Source organism: Nylanderia fulva, unplaced genomic scaffold (assembly GCF_048542155.1).
Source record: "Nylanderia fulva isolate GAGA-0341 unplaced genomic scaffold, ASM4854215v1 Scaffold352, whole genome shotgun sequence".
Classification (NCBI taxonomy): Eukaryota; Metazoa; Arthropoda; class Insecta; order Hymenoptera; family Formicidae; genus Nylanderia; species Nylanderia fulva.
In genome coordinates, this window is record NW_028190425.1 from 1 (window position 1) to 25151 (window position 25151).

General features: G+C 35.9%; 1 protein-coding gene, 1 non-coding gene and 1 pseudogene across 2 annotated transcripts; 2 read left to right on the top strand and 1 right to left on the bottom strand.

Annotated features, from left to right (window-relative positions):
* Window positions 1–3408: 3408 nt before the first annotated feature.
* Window positions 3409–4575, top strand: LOC114930702 (S-adenosylmethionine synthase pseudogene; annotated as a pseudogene).
* An 11921-nt stretch (window positions 4576–16496) lies between these two features.
* On the top strand, window positions 16497–16613 carry TRNAI-UAU (transfer RNA isoleucine (anticodon UAU)). Its single transcript has 2 exons — window positions 16497–16534; window positions 16578–16613. It is a non-coding gene; the product is annotated as a tRNA-Ile (tRNA).
* A 730-nt stretch (window positions 16614–17343) lies between these two features.
* On the bottom strand, window positions 17344–18018 carry LOC114937343 (uncharacterized). The gene has a single exon (XM_029310769.1). It carries the CDS (start codon window positions 18016–18018, stop codon window positions 17344–17346), a length of 675 nt encoding a protein of 224 aa, XP_029166602.1.
* Window positions 18019–25151: the final 7133 nt, after the last annotated feature.

A 25151-nucleotide genomic window follows, 5' to 3' on the forward strand; every position in this document is an offset into this window, starting at 1 on the left:
AAAATCAATTTGGGAAAAAAATTGAACTCCCCTTTGATTTATTCTCCTCACTTCAAGGGTTTGCGGGAAAAAATTGAGAAGTTTTAAAAGCACCCCAAAAATTTTTTTTTAAATTCAAGACGAATTAGGGCCCAGGGTTTTTCAAAAAATTTTTTTTTATGTCCACCCCCCCCCCCCTCATTTCTTTGTTCCCCCTTTGATTTTAAAATACTCTTTCTAAATCTGCTCAATCATTTGGAAGATTTAAAAAGGGCCCCCTCATCGCATGTTCTCTAATAATAACATTATTACTCAATTCATCATATATTTTTATGACTTTCCTTACAAAGTAGAATCGTGTAACCCCTCCTGTGAGTATTTTCTCTCACCGGTCCATGATCTCTTCAATGACTTTCTTTCTTTTTCCCCCTGGACAATTATGGTTTTCTTCTATTAACCACATCACTGAAAAAAACAAGCTTTGGTACAGATTCTTAGTGTCATCAGTATAGTCAATGTATTTGTTTACTATCAATAAAATATTAACCATAGACTCACCTTTTACACAGTTACCAATGCTTGGTTCCTGTTATTTAGTGATAGAATCATATCAAGTTCTTCTTTGTTATATCTTCTATTGGTATTTGGTCCTGTATCACCCTCAAATAGTTCAGGAAACACACATAACATATCCCTTATAGGGTCGAATATCAGAATATCATTAAGATTGTATTCATACCCACCATCTTTTAGTTTAATCTTAACTTTCTCGTCTCCACTTCCACACACAACTTGTAGTAGAATTGCAAACACATATAACATCTATGGGTATCTTTCTTCTCTCCTTTTATATTTTTTTTTTCTTTATGGACTACTTTTTAACTCAACAATCATATCATAAAAGATTGAATAAATTCAACGATAATACCATAAAAGGTGATGTTGTATAAAATGGTGAATTAGTCACTTTTACATCTAAACTTCTATTTTCTACTCTCTCTTGTACCAATAGGTGTCTGAGAGTGACATCAAGACCCTTAGGGTGGAAGAGAAGCTTAACATTGTGCAAATGATAGAGTAATTTATTGAAGTATGAACAGGCCATTGTGATTGTTGTGTATCTGGAGATGGTGTGAACATATCCTAGGATCGAAGGGATGTACAAAAGAGTGTATACACCAGGAGAGACACGGTACACAACTGGACCCTGGTTCCACTCCACCACACCCTTGTTGTAATCTACCGTTTCCCTTGTTCTACATCCAGTGCCATCTCACCATACACACCTGGATCCAAGATCAGTGAATGGATGTGTCAATCCCACTCTCTGGCACCAGGAACACCATCCTTGACTCAAAGTGTCTTTCCACACCTCCACTAAGTATGATTTTGTGTATCCTTCATTAACGCTATAGAATGGTCTTTCCTGTCAGTAGTTGTTTTCTCACCTGTTCAACTTTTTTACTGTACTTCTCTATGCTCTATTTTCTCTTTGTGATCATCTTCTACTTCTTTTATGGTTTAGTTATCCTAAGGAGGTAGAAGGAAAGCTTCCTGTGATCTACCTATGTTTTGTGATCACGATGGGCTAACCATCAAACTATTTACACAATTGAAGGGAGATCCAAAGTTTGAGTCCCGTCTTGGTACAGTACTTTGTGGGCCTGTTCGAGATCGTGTTTAGTGATCGTATAGTATGCCCTCTGGAAGTATGGATGTTGGTACTGGAATAGGGAACACTAAGACTGTTGACTGGTTTCTATTGTAAGCCTTCAGGAGAATGACACAATGGGGTTCAATATCTCATAGGCAGTGGAGAATCAGATATGATCAAGTGGATCTTGACTAGTGTGAATATCTATCTGTCAATGGACAATGACAATCTCAACAACTTGCAGTGTAGGTAAAGCCCAATTATGCGATGCTCGGGTTATATGAACGTTATCTGCCCGGAACTGAGGCCCACTGCATATGATTGGGATAGACCTGTCAGTTGAAGACTTACTAAGGGTTAGCTAGTATGACGCCAACACCACCTCTGGTGCTTAACCGCATGTGAATAATCACAGCCAGGATGAACCCAAGATTAAATAAGTGAGATCGTGGTAGGATCCTCCTTTGGGAATGACTCTCACGACTTCAAAAAGCAGAAACAATTGGTCCTAGTTTATAGACCAATATTTTTGAACTGAAAACAACAATACCCTTTACTTATCACTAACATATAGATACATCAAACAATAATATCTATTTACAACTATTTGTTAATGTCCATGGCATGGAATTGATCTTTAAGGAGTATGAATTGGTTAAATCCCTTGTGGTAGGACTTAAAATCTTCACAATTAAAAAAGAAGAAGACGAACATTTGGATTAGTTGAGTAATTGCTAGGAGTGTGATAGCTATCTCTCTATTCCTGGACATAGCTGAAATTCTCCACGTTCTACTTGCTAAAAAGATACACCAGAGAGTTATACCAACCCTCCTCACAGAATCATTCTCTTGGGATTCAAAAAAGCTTGCAACGCTTTCTAGAAGTGCAGGAAGTACTTCTAGGAGGAGGAAGTAACAGAAAAACTGTCTTTCCTTCCATAAAATTCTTAGATCAACCAGCAAATAAACATATAATAGCTTCCTCAATGATTTATAACAGCATCTAACCTAAAATTAACAAAATTACTCTCTTTGACTTATCTTGTAAAGTTTTATAAACTCTGGGTTGGGACCAATAAACTTGAAGTGATTCCACTCCATACATCTCTTCAAAAACGGGAGATATTTCATGATAACAAGGATTGATACAATTTGAAGTGCTAGAATGGCCATGTTCTCTACTATCTCGATATTACACCTGGAGAACTCCAGAATAGCTGAGATGGACAGAAAGACCCTAAAAAATATAAAGGAGAGGAAACCACCTACATCACTGTTATATATAAACCTGGTACAGAACAGAGCAGAAATGAACGTAAAAACTGATAGCTCAAAGCAGTATGAACAGATAACGTTGATTTTTTTGCTATGTCCACAATTCCCAGTCTTTTTCAACTCAATGAATGTTCTTACGCTAATAATGCCTATCACTGCAAGATTGATAGTTGCAAAGATGATAGCAATCCTACCTCTTATTCTGTTCATTTCATTGTTTCTTCCTTGAAGCATTTAACTTTCAATAAAATAATTGTAATTAAAATGGTGTTATTCACTTGTTTTCACTGTACACAATCTTTAGTCTAAGATTCCAAAGTGATAATCACCCTCTCAAAACGTCAAAGTTAAATTACAATTCGGGTAGATCTCCAAAAACTCTATCTCTGTAATTATCTGTTGTTTAGCTAGTGAGAACCAATCATTTGATGACTTGAGGTACTTCTCTTATATCTCACTACTTCAAAGTTTTTCAAATTCAACCACCCTTTAACTCAGTGATGGAATGTGGAAACTCTTTTCTATTCACTTCTGAATCGGTTGGAGAGGGACATCCAGATAAAATATGTGATGCAATAAGTGATAGTATCCTAGATGAATATTTAAAAAACGATAGAAACTCTAAAGTTGCAGTGGAGACAATGGTTAAAAATAATTTGGTGATTTTAGTGGGGGAAGTATCCTCCAATAGAAGTGTTAATTACGAAAGGGTTGTTAGGGAGGTGGTCAAGGGATGTGGTTATGACTATGGCGACAAGTCTTTTGATTGTTCTAATATTAAAGTAATGGTGAATATAGATAAGCAGAGTAGAGACATAGCTGATGCCATAGAATCTAAAAATATAGAGGATACCGGAGCAGGTGATCAAGGAATGATGTTTGGATATGCTACAGATGAGACAGAAGAGAAGATTCCACTAACCCTCTTACTGGCCCACAAAATGGCTAGAAGGGTATCTGAGTTGAGGAAGACCGGAGAGGTAAGTTGGATAAGACCGGACTGTAAATCGCAAGTAACAGTTGAATACATGAAGGATAGTGGTGCTTTAATTCCTCTAAGAGTAGATACTGTGGTCCTGTCAGTACAGAACAGTGAGAATGTGTCATTAGAGACGATGAGACGAGTACTGGTAAAGCGAGTGATAAGAGAAGTGATCCCCGAAAAGTATCTGAAGAACACACAATTCCATGTACAACCGAGTGGCAGGTTTGTTATAGGAGGACCGGTTGGGGATGCAGGTTTAACAGGTAGGAAGATAATTGTGGACACGTACGGCGGATTTGGATGCCATGGAGGAGGGTGTTTTAGTGGGAAGGATTGGTCTAAGATGGACAGGAGTGGTGCGTATGCAGCTAGGTGGATAGCAAAATCCCTGGTATGTTCTGGTCTTTGTAGAAGAGTGCTGATCCAGATCTCTTATGCCATAGGAATTGCAGAACCAGTCTCTATCCACGTGGATACCTATGGGACGGGAGTGATCCCAGATCCGCAGATTCTAGAGGTCATAAAATCAAATTTTAATCTAAAGCCCGGGATGATAGTTAGAGAGCTCTCCCTTGATCTTCCGCTTTACAAGAGAACAGCGACATTTGGGCATTTTGGCAGGGAAGAATTCCCCTGGGAGGTATCAAAAAGATTAGAATTTGAGGACTTACCCGATCGTTGAGAAAAATAAAAATTCCATTTATTTTATCTTTTTACCACACTCTTCCTCCCTTTTACCAAAATCTTTGTTTCATTTCGCATCTCCCTCAAATGAACGCTTTATGGACAGAGAAGTACAGGCCAAGGTGTGTAGAATCCTTTGAGGCACAGGAACACCTAAAGGAGTTTTTAAGAGGTGGTGTAAAGGGAGATTTCCCCAATTTATTGCTGTATGGACCACCTGGAACCGGAAAGACAACCTTTGCACACATTTTGTGTGCTAAAAGAGAGCTTTTAGAGCTAAACGCTTCAGACGAGCGGGAATAAGCGTGGTAAGAGAGAAGATAAAGGTGTATGCATCTGGAATATCCAAAAACAAGGTTATAGTCTTAGATGAATGTGATAATTTAACAAGCGATGCTCAACAATGCCTTAGAAGGATCATAGAAGACTATTCCGAGGGTACGAGATTTATTTTTATTACGAACTACCTCTCTAAGATCATCTCTCCCCTGAGGAGTAGACTCTTAAAGATAAAATTTGAGTGTAAGAGGGAGAGTTTTAGATATCTACAGGTTATAGGAGAGAAGGAGGGATTAGAGCAAGCTGAAGAGTTTTATAAAGAGCTGTTCCTAGCATGTAAGTATGACTTAAGAAAGTCACTTAATGTTTTACAAGGGATGAGTCCATTTATAAAGCAAAGCAACGACTTTAGGGAATATCTTGGAATGATCCCAGAGGACGTTCTTCAGAGGTTTTTTGTGCTAGCAGAAGGAGAGATCTCTAAGTTTGTGAGTGACTTTTCCTTCTCAGGGTATTCCTTCTTACAGTTAATTTACCAGCTCAATGATTCTTTAAGCCTCCCAGATCCAAAGCTTTCAAAGTTTTCTCAAATCCTTTCACAGCTCGAAGGAAGATGCATTCTCGGGTGTACCACAGAGGTAATGCTGTACCTTTTGTGTTGTAAAAAGGTGGAAATACTGGGATGAGATATTTTAATAAAGGTTTAACTCTTTGGGTTTCTAGTTTAATGGTTAGAAGTCTTGTAAGATACCCCAAGGTATTAAAAGGAGGAGATGACTAGGGGAAGTACTGGGTAAAGAATGTCACACCCTAGAAGAGAAAGGAAATGACCGTAAAATAGAATGCCAAAGTGGAGAGAGGTAAGGTAGTGGGTTAGGTAGAGTTCCCTCTCCACAAGGAGATAAGGAAGGAAGTGAAATGCCCAGAGAAGGTAAAAGACGTAAATCAACGTTGGTGTTTTTAGCGTGGTTCTGTACCTTCTAGAGCTGATGAAGTTTAAAAGTTCAAAAAGTGGAAATAAACAGAGAAGTGGAGATGAAAGTAAAAAGTTAGCACTGTTTCCACTCAAAATAATCTTTTTGTGTTCATTCCCCCTCTCCTCACTCCCTTCTTCAAAAAGAGAGCTCCAATACAAAATCCTTTTCTCTCCTTTTAACCACTCAAAGGGTCTACTTGAAAACACTCTTTCTCCATTTAACTTTTGGTGCGAGTTTATCATTGCCCCGTTGTACTCCAAGAACTTCTCTAAAAATGTTAAATTCTTGTATCTAAGGACCTTCTCTTCCATTTTCCTCAAATTCTCTCTTCTTGTCTTGAGATCTTCTACTTCCTCTTTGAGTGACTCACTCTCCTCTGAGAGATAACCCATTTGGATCTTGTCTTGCACCTTTGAAGAGTTCCCATCATTAGAATGGAGACCTATCTCTTTCTTATCCTCAGACTCTTCGTTTAGAAGTATCTCGGAAGTGGGAGATGCATCTCTCCTCTCTATAACACTCTCTTCAAAATTATATCCTAGAAGCTCGCATCTCACAGAATCATCAATCCTGTTATCTTCTATGTAGAAGTATCTATTTCTCATCTACATACACCTTCACCACCCTCCATACACTCTTTTCACTTTTACTCCTCCCACCATAAACCATCTGCTGATAGCTACCCGTTGAATAGTTCCTGTCTTCACTCTTTAAATACATTTTACTGTCTCGATGTATTATTGTAACAATAGATCCATCTAGTAAGTATCTGTCACTCTCTTCTAGAGGTAGATTCTCTAGATCAGAGATATATCTTGTGGAGTGTTTCATAGTATCATTGCTATACACTCTTTGATAGTTTAAATGAGCTTTGAATATCAAAATGTATAGAAGTAGAGGGACTATCCCGATACCCAACATTACATTTACTGAATGGACAAACAATGACCTGCTAACTTTGATATAAAATGGTAAAGTAAGGTACTGTCTTGAGTTTATGGATGACTTCAATAGACTCATCTATATTTAGTATTGTGTGAAATGGGTTGTTGTGAATTGTGGAAACTTGACACCTCAAGACATGGAAACCATTATGTCACTGTTAAGTGAAGGATCTAGCATAGAGGTACTACATGAAACTCTGGTGCAATACAACTCATTCTAAGTAACTCTATACAATCCGAAGAAGATCTGCAGTCTGATTGTCTCTTTTGCCCTTCTCCCTAGAATTACTGAACGGTGCGAGAATGTCCAACTTTCTCTGGTCCTAACTCCTTAAAATAAACTTACAGTTGCTAATTGCTCTAATATTTCTATAAACATCTCCCAGCACCAATTCTGTGATCAGTCTCCAGACCAAGCCAATTTCCTTATCGAGCAGTAGAATGCAGTGAGAAAGGAGAGAAAAGCGTTACTCTGGGTAACTTGGCAAAAACACTAGATAAAACAAGCTAGAATCAATTCAACTTATTACTTTATTTACTATCTCAGATAGCTTTATGCTTCTGCTCTTCTAACGCATCGTAAGTCTGCGGAAACTTACTCTTAATAGCTGTTTGATCCTCACAGTGCGAAAAAAGAAATGCTTTAGATGCTGAATCAAAGGATTGAAGAATAAACGAGAAGATTATAAGAGAGGATAACCCTAGAAAAATGACAGGGTATACATTTGATGGTATAAACAGTTTACCAGGCGGAATAGCAGAACAAAACACGAACATTAAAACTCCGAGATATAATAACGTAAACAAGTTCAATGCTGGAACAATACAAAGAGAATTAAGGAGTATCTTGTTGTTTCCCTTAATTAATACATTGTATGATCCCTCAATTGACCCAACATAGGAGGTTCCGTATATTGCCATATAGCAGAAAGACCAATCATTATTGAAGTGAACCATCTCTTCCAAGATGGCTAGACTTTTCCTGAGAATGATTCTTATTAGCTCAACACCCAGATTTCTCCTCTCATCTCTATTTCTCTCCCCTCTTTCTGCCATACTCCCTAAAGTCTTGATCAGAGTTATTAAAAACCCACCAAAGCAGATACTTCCCAGACACATCACAGAGTTCTTAACAGATTCATAGGAAATACTGAGATTTGTATCATCTCCAGTTCCAAGAAGCTCTAAAGACACAATGGTTGACACAAATACTCTTAAAAAGTACAAAATATTGAAAAAAGTCCAAACATTCTGTAAAAACAGAAGAACATACATCCAGCAGTTGGTTTCTGCCAGTTTAAAAGATTGCGTGGCTATGGAGAATCCATTCAATAAAACAACTAATCCCATGGACACCAAAATCACTGAGAGAATTGTCACAGAATACTTAAGAAGGATCTGGGTAGTAGATTGTAGAACCTTAGCTGAATACTTTATATTCTTTCGAACATAAAAGAAGTATACAAATAAAGAAGCTAAAGCACCAAGAACACCAAAAAATATTGATGAAACATCTCCAAGCATCAACGTGAATCCAAGCATAAATACAGGAGAGAGGATACACCCTATGTGCATAACCACAGCAGGAAAGTATAAAAAAGAGGCTACCAATCCACAAATAAATCCCAGGAGAAGTAAAGGTACTCCAATCAAGAGAGTTGTGCTATCAAAGAGTGATCTCAAATTCATCTCAATATTCTCCACGCTGTTCTTCTGAGAAAAGTAAAAGGTAATACACCCTAAAGTAGCAACAATGTAAAGAAGCAATGCCCATGCATCATGAAACTTTCTTCCTGTCTTCTTGTAGTTTACCTTTTTTGTTCTTTCCATTTCTTTCTCTGTTCCTTTATTTTAAATTGGGGATGTTTCTAAGTCGTTAAAAATTTATACTAAACTATTGATCACAAATAAAATCAGGGTTTATTTAAATATTTTAGTAAATACTTGGCCTATAGCCAACACCTAGCAACAGTATAATACATTAGAAAGGGTCAAGGATCATAAGACTTCCTGGATTGAAAGTTGGAAGTAAAGCATATAAATAGTGGGTTGAACTTGAAATCTGTTCCCAATGGTTGATGGGAATACTAGATCCAGAAGAATGGACAGTCTTTGTGAATGGAGTGAGAGCGTGGATAAGTGTTGGAAAAGTAAGCTGGTGAGGATGGACTTGGAAAGATGGAGTTTAATTAAAGTGTTTTTAGATCAGAATCTTTGACCTGTTTCTGCTCTACTGAAAAGATGAGAGGGTGTTGAGATCACTCTCGAGGTTTGTCTTAGCTAATACTAAAGTACTAGTGAACGTTCTACTGGTCTTGGGTTTGTTCTAATATGGTTCTGTTCTGCCAGGAGGGTTTGTAAGTTATGAGTCTATTTAATATAACACATGGTATATGGTGGGGATGAGGTGTTGTATAATATTTGTGCAAACCAGTAGTGTTCCAAACGTTCATTAATTGACTCTAAAAAGAGATTTTGTCAAATCAGAATCATGTGAGATATTCGTGTCCTATTTAGTGATGAGAAGAGAGTAACTTTTGCAAACGTAAAAATTTTAAATACCAAAAATAACATAATTTATACAACATCAATCTTTTATGGTATAGTTACGCACTAAAAGTATTCCATAAATAAAAAAAAATATAAAAGAAGAGAAGAAAGCAATTTATCATTTATACAATATCATCTTTTATGGTATTATTGTTGAATTGAAAAGTATTCCATAAATAAAAAAAAGTATAAAAGAAGAGAAAAAAGAATATCCATGATGTTATATGTACTTGCGATGCTATTGCAAGTTGTGTGTGGAAGAAGTGAAGAAGAATCAATTAAAATTAAGTTCGTAGATGGAGAAATGGGTTCTTACAATCGCAGCGATATTGAGATTATAAAAGATTATAAGAAGCTTTATTCTGGAAAGAGAGAGATAGAACTCGATATATCAAAGCGTGTCTTTGATGCTATTCTGGAATTGAACAAGAAAGATGAACCATCATCTGATTTTATGGATAAAGTATCCATAACTGATATCCTTTCTGCTCTTTATAATCTTTTTCCTCCCGAAGATGAGACTGAGAGGTTGTACCAGAGGGTTTTAGATAAAATAAAGATACTTATAAAAAATAAAGATAGGAAGGAAGAGTATGAGAAATTGATGAATATGATGGAAATGTTGTTTAACTCATTTTTGGATGAATTTAATTTGACAATTCGTGAGACTTGGGAAGACGACGAGAATGTCAAAGATGTATTAGATATAAAAGGAGATAACGAAGAGACTATAGTAAGTGTGGAAAAGGGGTTTCTCATTGAACCACGTGTTTTGGATTATCTTGGAAAGAAAGATACAGAGTCAATCAAGAGTTTTTGGAGAAAACTTAGAGTTTTCTATTGCTTTGGCTATGTCAACTCACTTGAAGTGATGGTAATTGAGCTATCAAAGAAAGAGTTGGAATACATATCCAGACTTAAGCTAGTTAAACTTAAATTTACTACATTGTCTGATATAGATGTAATACTAGAAAGTGATGTGTTGAAAAAAAGCTTGAAAGTGTTGGATGTTACAGTTGGTTGCATAAAAGAAGATAACTTTAAAGAGTTGTCTAAGTTTTCGCTGGATGAACTTTACATTAGTGAAATATGGAGTCATAAGATAATAGATTATCAATTTATATATGATGGTTGTGAACTGCAGAATACCCTCAAAGTATTGAAAATAACAGGATTTGAAGTTAGGAATAAGGAAAGTCTGAGAATACTATCTGAGTCATATCAGAATTTAACGAAGCTTGGATTGTATTGTGAAGACTTTAGTGTTTTAAGCGCTTTCTTCAACAACAATGATTTCCTGAAAAAACTCGAAGAATTGGAAATAAAGATAAGTGATGAGATTTATTCTTATGAAGAAAAAGTGAATAAAAAACAGCTACAGAGAAAGGGGATAAAATGTCCGTTAGATCTGATACTGAAAAACAAAAGGTTAAAAAAGAATCTAAAAAAATTGAGTATTGAATTTTCTATACTTCCTTCGAGTAATCCTAAACATCTTGATCGTATTTCACTTGTGTCAGACTTTAAACAACTAGAAGAGCTTATCATTGATGGGTTTGATTTTTCAATAGCAAAGACATTTAAGAAGGGTGGTAAAATTACAAAGACTCTCAAGTCTCTTGTTATAAAATTTAAATTGCTTTCCAATGGTTGTCTCACTTTGAAAGATCTGAAAGCTATCACTAAGTTAAAAAAACTCGAAAGGTTGGTGATTACGAACTTGGACTGTATTGAAGGGCTTGATTTGAAAGGTAACAAGAACGTGTTGAAGTATTTATCAAAGTTGACAACATTAAGTTTAGGTTTTAGAATTGCTAGTAAATGCATCTTAGATTGTGTAGAGTATTTTCCATTAACTTCTTTGGATAAGCTAAAAGTAAACAATTCTACACATAGAAAATTACTATCTTTTTTTTTAAGATCTAAAGATGAGCCAACAATGTTAACAAAGAGGTTGAGCGATCTGAGTGTTATAGATTCTAAGTTAACAGGGGATGATATCATTGGTTTGTCATACTGTAAGAAATTAAGAAAATTAGAGTTTATAAATTGTTCTGTAGATGACGGTCTGTCAACTATGGATCTATCTAAGTGTGAGATAGGGTTAGACGAGTTGCACATTACAATATGTATACCTGATGTTGTTGACAAGTTAACCTGTTTATTCAAGGGTAAAGCCAAGAGAGTATTCGTTGGTAGTGTGTTACAGCAATGAAGTGTAGCACCACTCATTAAATAAAGCTATAGCTGCTAAACACTGTGTTTCTACCCTTAACCTTACCTATATCTCTGTGTGTACAATACTAGTTGTATGGCAATAAATCTTTTCTTAGAGAGTAACTAATTACTGTAAGTAGACTGCATCGTTACATGGGGTTGTAATTACTATTTACCAACACCCTGTAAAATAAAATTTAAACATTTTTAATGAATGTTATTCAGATATATCATAGTATATATCTTATTGCTTCCAAAAGTCTATTCCAAAGTATCCGCTCTGTGCCATAATTTGTGTTTGAGTACAGCGATTAAGCCAAAGATAGGCCATGTGTAGGATCTGGGCACAGTTTAAATGACTTCCAAAGGTGTATCTTCTGGCCTATCTCAGTGTTACACTGTCTTCCACCATATCTAATGATCTCCTTTCTACATTTTTTACCATACTTTCCGAATACTCTAGATAAGGGAGTTTGCCATAAAACACATTTCTACTCGATAAAAATGCCTCAGCTTCGTCTTTATCAAAGAAAAGCTTTAATATTGAAGAGTTTTGTTTTACAGTGTGCTGGTAAAAGGTAAATTAATCCCAAAGGATCCTATAAAATCAGAGTAGGTGGTTTTAGCTGTGCTAATGAGCTATAAGAAATGAAAACAGTGGGTCAAAGAAATTGTAATGCGTAATTACAGAATTAAATGGAAGAATGTCTAGAGCCTTGATTTATAGCAGCAAGTTAGTTACAGTTCTATTAGCATATTTTGAGAGATGATATTCCAGAGTAATTGATCTTTTAAAGATCATTTTCACTTCACAAGAACAAGGGAAATATTAGAAATTGAAGCTTTATTTATAAACAAGAATTAAAACAAACCAAGTGGTAGAATTAGAATGGACTGTATGTACTATATGAGTTTATACCCATATCATCGTAATATGGATCAACAAAGGCTGGTTTCATATGTAGCAATGATGAGTTAGGAGGTATCATTTGGTTGGAATGCAGTCCAATTTCGTGGTATATTGGTGTATCGACTCCTGGTGCAAAATTTCTTCTAAATAGACTGTATGAAAGTGCTCCTATTAATTGTACAAAGAGAATTAGCATACTCCCCTTTGTAAATATTTCATTTTTATATATTTTATTTTTTCTCACATAAATTGTTTCCGATTCCCGAGTGTAACGTTTCCGTTTTATGTCTCTCTATTTGGATTCAGTCCGAGGGTAAGGGATGGGAAGGGCGATTTGTGGATGAAAAAGCCGTTGCCATAACCTGTGGCATAGAAAGGATCGGGAAAGAGGGATTAATGGTTTATTTGGGTCTATTTGAGAAGATTGGGAATAGATTGGGTTTATAGTAAAATGGTTAAATAAAAAAGCTTTTATTATCCCCTTAACTAAGGTACTTTATCTCATCTGAGATAGTTAAAAGAATCAAAAACAAAAGTTGGTATTCCTCCGTAATTCAATCCTCTTCTGTTTGGCAATGGATTAGATCTCCGAATAGTTGAAAGTGGTGGTAATAAATCCATTAATGAGGTGCCGTATGTTGAAAACGGATTGGTGTTGAGGGACGATGAGTGGTTTTGGCTACTAAAATCTCCATGGTTGATCCAGTGCGAGTGACCATCCGGATAAGAGTGCTCTTTAATGGGGAAGGTATGATGATCTTCATCTTTCCCATCTGCTTTAGATGAAATGTAAAAGGAACCACTGGGATCTGTAACTGGAATATCAAACATCAGCTTATTAGCATCTCCAGCCTGGACAAAGTCTCTGTAGAACCTTGGTTGTTCCAATGCTAGATCTACTGGTCTGAGTTTATCCGTGATATCATCCAATTTTGTGAGTTCTTTCTGTGCTCTTATGTTTCTGGCTTCAGTTTCCCTTACGGCTTTGACCTTTTCGACTAAATCTCTGACATGGTGATAGAGTGGGAAGTTCTCAGAAGTGAAGGTTGCAATGGGTATGGCTTTCTTCCCAAGTATTTCTGGATCGATATGTTCAGCCTTGGCCGCTTCGTCATCCATATTTTTCAATTTCTCAATCATTTCTTGGTTTTTTATTGCCTCTTCCCTAGCTATCGATGCCTTTAGCCTCTCAGCATTCATTTCAGCCTCCATTTTCCTTATGGCTGCCAGATGCGCATCCATCTTTGCGTCTAACATTTTGTTGTGTATATCATCTATGGACAAAGCACCTTCAATGGCTGGAGCATATCCTACTCGTTGGTTTCCACCTCTAGATATGTATATTCCACCATCACCATGGTGGATTACATCTCTCGTAAAAAGAATACCGTTTTTTCCTGTATCTCCCGAATGTGTTCCCATTCCATTATGATGAGAGAATATCCCACCATGTCCTCCATGCACATCATATCCTAAATGACCATTGTCACCATGGCTTACCCCACCATGTCCAAAAACATGACCTACATCATAGAATCCTTTTATACTTCCTAGATAACTTAATATATAACACAGCATTGTATCTTTAAGTAAATATTTCCTTATTTGGTTTTTTGCTTCGATTCTATTAGTTAAAACATCTTATAAGTAAAACAAGTTTCATATTTACATGCTGTGTTTAGTGATGATTCACCTTCTAACAATAAACCACAGTTTCACCATTTATTAACACAATTATGGATGGGTTGAGCGTTTTAGGACCCTTCTCCATCTTCTTAACCAATTACCTCAGACCAATTAAAACAATACTTCATTTCTGCTGATTTTAAAACACCCGATCCATTTTAAAAGCTGAGAGGAACATTCAAACAAATCATAAATTACCTTTTAAGGTAATAATAAATCAAATGTCCCAAGTTAATTTCAAAGAAACTTTATTTAAATTTTATTTTCTTTCGTTAAATTAGCTCTCACGGATTACTCCAAGTCATAAAAACCGTACAAGGGATGAGGACTAAAAAATCGATTTGTTGGACTTCGTAGTGAAGATGATTTTGGATATCCCCTCCTTGTTAGTTCTTTCCTCAAGTCTGGTAAGAAATTAGCTCTTGCTATCATATTATCGGGTGGATAATTATTCCTTAACACTCCACCTATGATCAAAGGACTGTTATAGTTGAAACCTCTGTATAAAGAGGGATCCTTTGTAAATTTCAAGGGTATATCAAACACCGGTGGTAAACCACCAAATAGAAGTGGGTCATAAGCACCATATTCCGGTAGATAGTTCAAATAATCATTGAATATACCACATTCTGCTACTCCAATGCTCAGTAATACTCCAAACAACATTAGTACCAATTCAAAGCTTTACTTTTATAGCTTACAAAATGTAAAACTCACATTGTAACATTTCAAATTTTCTGTTTCTTTGTTTTAGGAGAGTACCTCAAAGAGTGTTTTTGGATATTACATCCTGTGGGAACTTAATCAGCAGATCTAAATTTTAATTAATTTACTAATTCATTTCTACACATCAACAATGAAATAGCACTCACAGAACATCTCCGTAGATTCGATTTTTAGTCTAGAAAAGGTAACACCCTTCACCTCGCATTTAGAATCACAAAAATCAGCTGGTATAACCCAATACGTAACTCTAACCTTATCCTCCTGTATATCCACCTGGTATCTGACAGGTACCATCTCATCACCATATAATACCTCAATGAAGTGCTGTAAGTACTTAACTAGCATCAATTCTAGGTTCTTTTCGGTTATTTCTAGGTAATGCTTCTTTTCAACCCCTTTAGGTATTCCATTCTTTGATTGTACAGCATAGCTTATCATTCCCTCACTTGCTAACTCAAATAACCTATTTAAATTCCCAGCTCTACAGTGAATTTGAACATCAGCCGGATGATCCAAGTATTCGTACATTTCATCCTCCATTCAAGGGATACAAAAAGACAATTGAAAATTTGATGGTTTAGAAGAGATGCAAAGGACACTTTTTGGGAATATCCCGATCATATATCAATGGAGCATCATGTGGAAAGGACTGTTCTGTTTAGATTTTTGTTTATAAAATTTAAAACTTTCTAAATCCACACATCCAACGAAGGAAAAGTTCCCCAACTTCGTTACCACGCTGTTAACAAATAAAGGAAGAATGTGTTTGAGGATTGTTTATCTTTAGGTGTAATTGGAGTGTTAAAGTTTCAAAGTTGGAAATATAAAAAGAGTGTTATGGGACAGAAATCAAAGAATGGTTCTCTCTTTTATAAATTTGTTGGTGGTTGGTATTAGCTATGCTAAGTTTTTCTCACCGTTTGATTATCATTCCACCCTTCCCGTCTTACCCTCACCCACCTTATCACCATTTCCTAAATTAGATCCTTTGGGTTATGATGGGTATGCTAGCAAAATAGCAAGTGCAACAGCAGCTTCGCGTGAAATTCAAAAGGAGGCCTATAAAAGAAGCTATGAAGCGAGCTCTAAAAGGGCAGCTTTGGGATTGGGGTATGGTAGGTATAGTGGGTATCTGGGTGCACCACCAATAGGTCCATATTTCTGATGATAGCTTGAATTTCTTAATTAAAGTTGGTTATAGCACAAAATCAACACTTCATTTCTCATCTCTGATGAAACCCTCCTCTAAGACATTGTAGAGATTCCAAGTGAAACAGAAAAGTGTCAGTAGAAAGATCAGAACATAAAACCTGGAGTATCTTTTAGAGTAAATGGTTAAATACACCCATAAATTGATCCTTTTAATGATACAGCCTTATTCCACATACTACATAACGGGGTATGATTCACTGTTGAATAAATTTCCTAGAGAGATAGTTGAACCCTATGACTTCCACTACGTCTCACCCATCCCCTTATACACCCCGGAGGTCAAGGATTCTAGCGATTTTATCTCCTATAAATACTAACCTCATTGCAGTACAGTTAACCACACTTTTAATTAAATACGATATTGGCTCTCTATTTAATGCTGTAATATTAAAGTATTACTTTCTGAGCACCCTCCCGAACTCCCGTAGCTCAGTTGGTTAGAGCATTGTGCTTATAAGCTGTGCACCAGCTAACCCAAACTAGCCTTAATAGCTAAGAAACGCAAGGGTCGTGGGTTCGAATCCCACCGGGAGTACTCTTTTTTAAAATTAAAATTTATTAAATTTTTAACTATGATGCATCAAAACCAACATTTGTTTGGGTCTAACCAAATAAGGAAGAACAACCGGTGAGTTATTTCTGGTTAATTTCAGCTCTTCTTGTGTTGGAATGATTGGTTCCTTCAAATAGTTGGTTAGACCCAATTTGTTTGGAGCAATGAGATCCATTTCAGGTTTACCAGCTCCCCTCAAATAATTTCCAAATATTCTATGAGCCAATGGATCCTTCATCCACAGTCTTTCAGATACACCCAAACAACAGATCCTCTTCAACAAAATCAAAAATAAAATTCTCATCTTCTCCCAAAAAAGTTAAAATTTTCCCTATAAAAGGACCTTTTCTAAAACACCGTTTTAGCTTTAGAGAAATAAAAAAATCTGCCGCTTTATTTAAGCTTTCCATAAAATTACCCTCACCACCCCTCTGGTGGTATAACCTTAAACCCCTCACTCTCTAAATGGTCAGCCATTAAAAGATCCTCTCTGTGAAGTGCATATCTCTTATGAGCCAAACCCCTTTGTACTAGAGAGTCACTCAGTGTATTTACCGAGGATAGAGCCATCAAAGATAGAAAGTGTATTTCCATTTTTATTCCATTTCTCCCCCTCTTTTTATTTCCATTTTTGACACTTTGTTAGAGAAAGGAAAAGGAAGAGTTGAAAGGTTACCTTTTCATTAAAAACTTTGCTTTATTTTACCTTTCCTTAAAGTTCACCCTTGGTTGGTCTTCTAAAGATCATCCTCTCTAACCAAACAAAGGATTGTCCCAAAGGACCAGAGAGATTACTACCATTCTCATTGGTTATACTAACGTAGGTAACCTTAACGGGTTGTCCAGTAGACTCGTCCTCGTTATCGATCCCCGTTTCTCTCCTTAGAATCTCACAAAACTCAATGTCCCTCTCTGCAGAGAGGGAGTTGTGGTTCGCTAGATCTATCTTATTCATCAGCACAGAGATTGGTACTTTAGCCCTTCCTTTTCTTGATTTCAAACTCCTCACCATTTTATAGGCAGATTTTACTGTCTCAAATCTCTTGCTATCGTTCACATCAACTATAAATACCACACCATCACAGTTGTAGAAATACTCTTTCCATATCAACCTTGCCTGGGTGTGTCCTCCAAGATCTATCACATTGGCTGTCATTTTCCCTATACTTAGGGTATTCTTCACTGGGTGATGTGTTGGTTCCGATAGTGCTGTAGTACCACTCTTCAATTTGTTTATCAAAGTGGTCTTACCAGCATTATCAATTCCCAGAAATAGAATGGACACCTCCTTCTTAAATATTTCTATTATTATGTAATCCACCACCCTTTTGTAGAGCTCTTGGATCTTCTTTGTTGTCTTATTTGCTATGCTAATTATCGAATCCATTCCCTTTTCCTTTGTTTTGTTTTTGGGGTGGGGGTGGATTTATTTATAAAGGAAGGAATAACAACAAATTTTATTTTTTTGAACCTTCCCCCTCTCCTCACTTCCTCTCTTCTATCCTTTTATAGATAAAATCTAAACATCTACTCAGTGGATTTGAAAGTATCTCAAAATCTTGGTTAACAAAGTAAGTCATGAAGAACATGGCATCACATCCCTTTAGATAGGTCTCTATCTCATATAAAACATCATAATCCCCCTTTCCATGGATCATAGCATCAAAGTCCAGTTCAAAACAAAAAATCCTCTCACTTTTATAAATCTTGTAGTTACCTTTAAAATGGATCTCAATGGAATGGAATGAAAAGATCATCCCTGTGTTATTCAATTCCCACGATATCAACCCCATTCCATCCAGCTTATTTTTTAACCTTATCAAAGTTATTGGTGAAATGTAAAGAAGGTTAAGTCTTATGTACCCACTCTCCTCAAAAGTCCTCTTTATATTCTCCCATGAAGGATTATTTAGCACTATGTTTATCCTTTGGAGTATTTCACTCATTCTAAGGGTAATTTTAATTTAAAGTTGAGGTAATAGAAAATGGCACGATTTTTGCTTTCATGAAACCCCTAAAGTGGAATAAAAGAACACTTTTTATTTACTAAACCATCAATCACAAAATTCAAAACACTCCACCAGACCTCCCTTCAAAAATAAAGAAAGACCCCCTAAGAATGCTCGTAACAATCCTTCCTCTATGCTTGTTTAATTGCCTGGTAACACAACATTTCGTGAGATTTTTTATTAAAAAATCAAAAATTAAAGGGAGAGATGAACACAAACCTGGGAATGTCATTCTACCAGAGGGTATGGGGATCTCCTCAGGACTGTCCTTTGTTATCTCCCTCTTTATTTTAATGATCCTCTCTAAGATAGAAATAGATAGGAGCAAAGATGGTACAACTCTGAACACCCATTACTTGGATTATTTTGGTGTTTCTTCTACCTCTACCTTAACCATCCTCCTGGGGTACATCGATGACACCTTAAATTTGAGATGGAAATATAAAATGATCTCCCCCTTCATCTCAATCATCCCCACCCTTTTACTCTACCAAGGAGGTACCTCAATCATCATCCCTCTTCTGGGACTCAAAAATATAAAAATCTTCTACTACCTCTACATGGTGCTCTTCTCCATATTCTCTACAAACTGCATTAACATTTTGAGTGGTATCAATGGAATTGAAGTTCTCCAGATTCTGATCTTGAGTTTGTTTGTGTTCTTGGATTCCCTGATCTTTAGATATTCCATGGGTGTGCTACTCTCTCTTCTCCTCTTTTCTAGCTCCCTTCCCCTGTTTCTTGTTAATAAATACCCCTCTAAGGTATTTGTGGGTGACTCCTTTTGCTACTTCTCTGGAATGGTTCTCTCCTGTATTTCTATCTTGGGACATAGCACCAGAACCCTTTTCTTCTTTTTGGGAATTCAAATTTTAAACTTTTTGCTCTCCACTCCTCAACTCTTTGGTCTGCTTCCATGCCCCAGACATAGAATGCCTTCTTTCAATGGTACCCAGTTAGTACCCTCTTACATCCCCAACACCAAAGTTATAAATCTCACCATTTTAAATTTAATTCTGTACCTTTTGGGACCTTTAAGAGAGGACTACCTCTGCTACTTACTTTGCACTATTCAGTTCCTCTACTGTTCCTTGGTTTTGGGTGTTAAAGTATTTCTATTTAGTAAATAAAGGGTCTATCCTTCCCATCACACCATGTAATTCAATGCTGTACTTACCTTGTCATTTATCACTGGATCACTTATGTCTAACTTAGTAAGCCATTCTTTAAAGCCATTTTGTATTAAAATATTAACCCTATTGGAACATTCCTCATCTTCCTTCCAAGTGAGATTAATAATGAGCCATACAATGGAAATATTGATCTCTCTGTCTCCTAGTTCAATTATTTTCTTCAACTCCCTTATTATCTCTTTCTTTACCACTACCTTTTTGTACTCGATATTGCCAGCACAGAGATTCACCAAGATATATATCATTTGTGTTATTATCTTTTTATTTCTTTTTTTCTTATCTATTAATAAGTACGTAACAAAGATTATCTCCAGTATTCCTTCATATTTACTGATTATCTTTTCTATCTCGCTAACAGATCCACACAGAAGATTTCTTATAAAATTAAATAATTGCTCTAAAAATAACAAATTCTCCTTTATGGAGATATTTAACACTCTTTCATTGATACTTAAATCATTCCCCGGTATATTACAGGAATTTATTACCACGGTGGATATCTCTCTATTTGGAATACTAAATGAGGTAATTAAAGGAATGTTTAGAAGTGAAGTGGAAGAATTGTTGGATAAAGCAGTACCACTGCTATTCTCGCATGCCTTCGCAGTATTAACTTTAATTCTGTTATAAAACATCTCTTTAAAGAAAGTATCCTTTGTATGATGTAAGAAATTCTCTTTTATACTCCAAGGAGAGTCGTAAACAAAATTTTTTAGGAGAAATAAAACCGAAGTGTTCATACTTCTCTCCATTCCCATTTCAATTATTATCTTCATCCCATTCTTTTTAAGAAACTTTGGTTTATAGTTCCCGTATTCTAGGAGGAGGTTGGAGAGGACGGAGAAGATCTCCTTTACTATGAGATATTCACAGGGAATATCTTTATTAAGTTTCACTACATCTATTATGCAGTTGTTGTTGGTTCTGATCCTACTTTCTCTGATATACTCTAAGGAGATGAGACATAGCTCTACCACAGGATGTTCCTGAAGATCAGACCTCAAAAACGTGACACTCCTAGATAACCCTTTCAGAACACAAAGAAGAAGGAGAAGTGTTGAATCAAAGGATTTGTTACTTACTTTACTCTTGAAAATCTCAAATAAAACGTTCACGACCCCATTTTTTATTATCACTTTTCTATTCTCCTCCCATAGAGAAGTGATTCCATAAATGCAAAATAGCACCCTTATCAGGTTATCATTCCCACCTCTGTTATTCACTGGTATCCTTAAAGGGATATATCCTTCTTTTTTCCCGTCTAAAAGATTAGTTATAGGAGGAGTAGCATTGTTAAGCCCCATAAAGGAATAAAATCTTTCAGGAGTAATATCTATGTTACTGCCATTTGTCTCACTTACATTATCTGTACACTCTCTATCCTCTCTTATGATACCACCATTCTCTCCCACTGTTATAGAAACACCCTCTCCTTTAGACATTTCCTCCTTTGGTTTCACATCAACACATCCCTCTCCATTAAAATATATCTCATGGAATATCTCCATAACTTTATTAACAATGAGATTCTCCTCACACATTCTTTGTGCCTCTATATTCCTCAAAGCTAATTTTCCCAACAAAAACAAGCTTTCACTCTTTTCTCCATTCAGGACCACCAGAAAATACTTTAAAATCTCACTTAATATCCTCATTTCCCTTTCTAATTGTACATTTCTCTTTTTCTTAACTTTCGGGTTCTCCGTGTTATTTCTTATTAGGTTTATTATGTTCATGTTATTTATATTTCTAGATGTGAGAAGTATCTTATCACACCCCTTATCTCTATCACCATCATCGATAACGTACCTAGAAACATTACTATCCGTACTGTCATTACTACTATTGTCACTATTATCGATATCTAATATAGAGCTATCGCTACTTTCTTTACCTCTGTTCTTACTGTAAATATTAAACCAAGTGATATAGCAAGAAATGATTCTAATTTTTAGCCTTATATTGTGAAGATCAAAAATGCTTTTTAGTTGGTTTAAATTTATAAATTTAAGGTTCTGCTTTGTTATTAACTTTTCATAGAGAACTATCGAGATGCTATTTATCTCCAGAATATCAAAAAACTCCTGAGTGGAAAGTGCTTTGATAATTCTTTTGTCTGAACACTTCCTTTCTAATAATAAGAATAGCTCATTTTTACACTCTTTTTTGCATTCCAAAGATAAGAAAGAAAGAAGATCGCTCTCTTTCTTGTAGTTTAAAAGTGTTGAAATGTAAGGAAAGTACTCCTCATAGAATCTTGGGATTGCTACGTTAGCAAAGATAATCCTAACGGATCTAAACAGGGAAAGAATTAGAACGGGAGTATCCATGTTACCACTATTTTGAGAATGAGTGGCTCTATCCCTAGAGATCCTCTCTATTTCATCTTTTAACAAATTGAAAGTAAATTTATGTAGTCCTAACCTCACAATATCCTTTTTAATCCTCACATCCCTAGATGTAGAGAGTACAGAAAGAATATCTGACAATATCTTAAATTCACCTCCCTTCTCGCTTTCTTTGTCCCATTGACCCGCAAAATATCCCACCAATTTATTAAGAAATCCTTCTTCATATAACCTTACCTTCTCTCTCTCATTACCCACACTTCTATCTCTTATTTTTCTATAATCATCCATTCTTTAATTCTCACAGTGTTCTTTTTATTCTCTTATCAAAAACGCCTTGTTTTAATTCCTGTACTTTTTATTTATGCCTTTTAACACGAAAATTTTTTGAACTAATAATCTTATCCGGATGATGACGCGGAGTAATGTGGTAGATCTAAAAGATCAAATTTTAGATTTGAATTTGATTAATTGAAAAGATATATTGTGTGATAAACTAAGAAATTGTGTATCAAATTCCCATGTCTTCAATCGTTCCATAAACCAAATTTTTGAATCTTTTCAGCTTCATTCCTTTTATACTCTCTCCATTCATGCAATATTCTTAGTGTTTTGCATGAATGGAGAGAGTATAAAAGGAAAATGGAACGCATGAATAAAAGATGTTCTATGCCACCGAAATTCTTTCCTTGAGACAGAAAACCTCCTTGGCTATCCTGTACTACATCTCAGCTACCAATAATTCTTATAGAAAGATACAAAAAAGGGAAATTGAAAGAATAAACATAGAACACACCATATTGGATCTCAGAAAACCACCCGTACCCTTTGCTCTAAGACTTTACTCTTTTCTTTTAAAGGGTATAGTTAAGGTATACTGCATGAAGTTAAGATTCTACCAAAACGAAATTTCCTTTCTTTTGGGCTCTCTAAGCTTTAAAAGAAAGATCTTGAGGAATAGAATTGTAAAAAGGAAAGTTGGCAATCTTTTGGATTTACAAGATAGATACATAACTAGAGTTAATACCTCTTTGAATCCTCAGAATGAACCCACTTCTATCATACCTAGTTCGGATATAGAAATACCAAGGGAGAATGTTTCTAGTATCAATGATACCTCCACAGATAGGTTCATTTCAATTAACGAAGAGATAATACATCCCATGGGGAACAGTTCTATGGGAGAATTCTTTTCTAATGATAACACACCTTTTATAACCCTACATCCTTTAGAAGATAGTAAGGTAAGTAAAAGTGTAAAAAAAGGTAAAGCCCTGGATAGAGTAGACAAGAGGACAGACTTGTCGCTTAAAGAGCTGCTTACCAGAGAAAATAAACCTAAAATACCATCTTTGGATTTACATCCATTTAACATTCAAAACACTTATCTTTTCATCAAATTGGAAAGAGTCGTAAGGGATGAGTTAGAAAATGTAAATCAAAGAGAGATAACCCAAAATGGAAGTATTAAGGTAGAGAATCCCTTTGATGACAACACCTGTACCTCATTTAATGATAACTTTTATAGTGACATTACCTCTGTAGAGAGAATTAGAAATAGTAACACCACCCTCTCATGCGAAAGGTACAGTGAAGATGTCTTAGAAAAGGTTTTTAATGAATTGAAACATGAAAAGAAGTTCATTTTTAATAGAAAAATAGAACACTTGGACAGAAAGGATCGATGTGAAGCATTCTTAGAGATCCTTAAACTCGCAGGAGAGGGTAAAGTAAAGGTATATCAAGAAGCTCCCTATGGAGAAATAATTCTATTTCCAGAATCATCAAATTGAATACCTCCTCTTCTTTCTAATTCCGTGCTTTCCAAAGTATCTAAAAAACTCTCCTGTCTCCCTCCATTCCTTGACTATCTTTTTACCGTAGTTATAACCACACGCTACAATCTCCTCAAATTTGTTAAAGTGCATAGTCTCGTACTTATCCATCTCCGGCCTTAAAAGAATTATCTTATCGTTATTTAACATCTCTCTCATCTTCTTCTGGGACGAGACATAAGCTAACCTGTACTGTATTTCCGTAAGGTTCATAAACTTCTTAGTACCAAATAGTTTGTTCCAGAGAAGATAAAATCCTGAAAGGGAATCTCCATACTCATCATAGTCATCCATAATATTGGACCCTACATCTATTGCTATAATTCTGTCCATTCCCATATCCAGCATTACATCTGCTGGAACATTGTTCATATACCCTCCATCTAGTAGTAGATGGTTGTTATCATAGATTGGTGGCAGATACCCACTAAGACTCATACTGGCTCTGACGTATCTCCAGAGCAACCCGCTTCTATGCACCATCTCTTCAAAGGTTATAAGGTTTGTAGAAATACAGAAATATTCTATCCATAGACTTTCTATGAACTCTTCCTTGAAAATATTACCAAGTGCTCTGTTAAATCCCCTTCCAGTAAATAAAGAACAGCTTGGATAGGTTAGATCTAGGATTTGTCTCCATCTACTACACATCTTACTTGAGAATTTCTTGGCCTCTCTAAAAACCCTAATATTATCACACTCTCTGGCATACAGTGCACCTATAAATGCTCCCATACTCGTACCTCCCACACAGTCTATGGGAATTCCCTCCTCTTCTAGGGCTTGTATCATTCCAATATGTGCCAATCCCCTAGCACCACCTCCTCCAAGTACTAAACCAATCCTCTTTCCTAAGAGAGATCTTGAGAGTCTTTCGTAATCCTTTGTACAAAAATTATTAATCCTAGACGGAGATGCTACGTTATGGATTCTATTGAATGTAAATCTCCAACTTCCATCGCCCTTCTCTCTTCTAGTTTTTACAGATCCAAATTCTCTTATCTTTCTTTCAATATCAAATCGGTCCACCCTTAAAATGTTCTCTATTCCACTTCTTCTTTTCTTCCTTTCCTCATAGATTTGGACTAACTCAACTCTACAGAACAAATTCTCTCTAAGAAAATATTCCTCTCTT

Bases quoted from the DNA above. Each gene is read 5' to 3' on its own strand.
- LOC114937343 (XM_029310769.1), bottom strand. From the start codon at position 18,018: ATGGATTCGATAATTAGCATAGCAAATAAGACAACAAAGAAGATCCAA.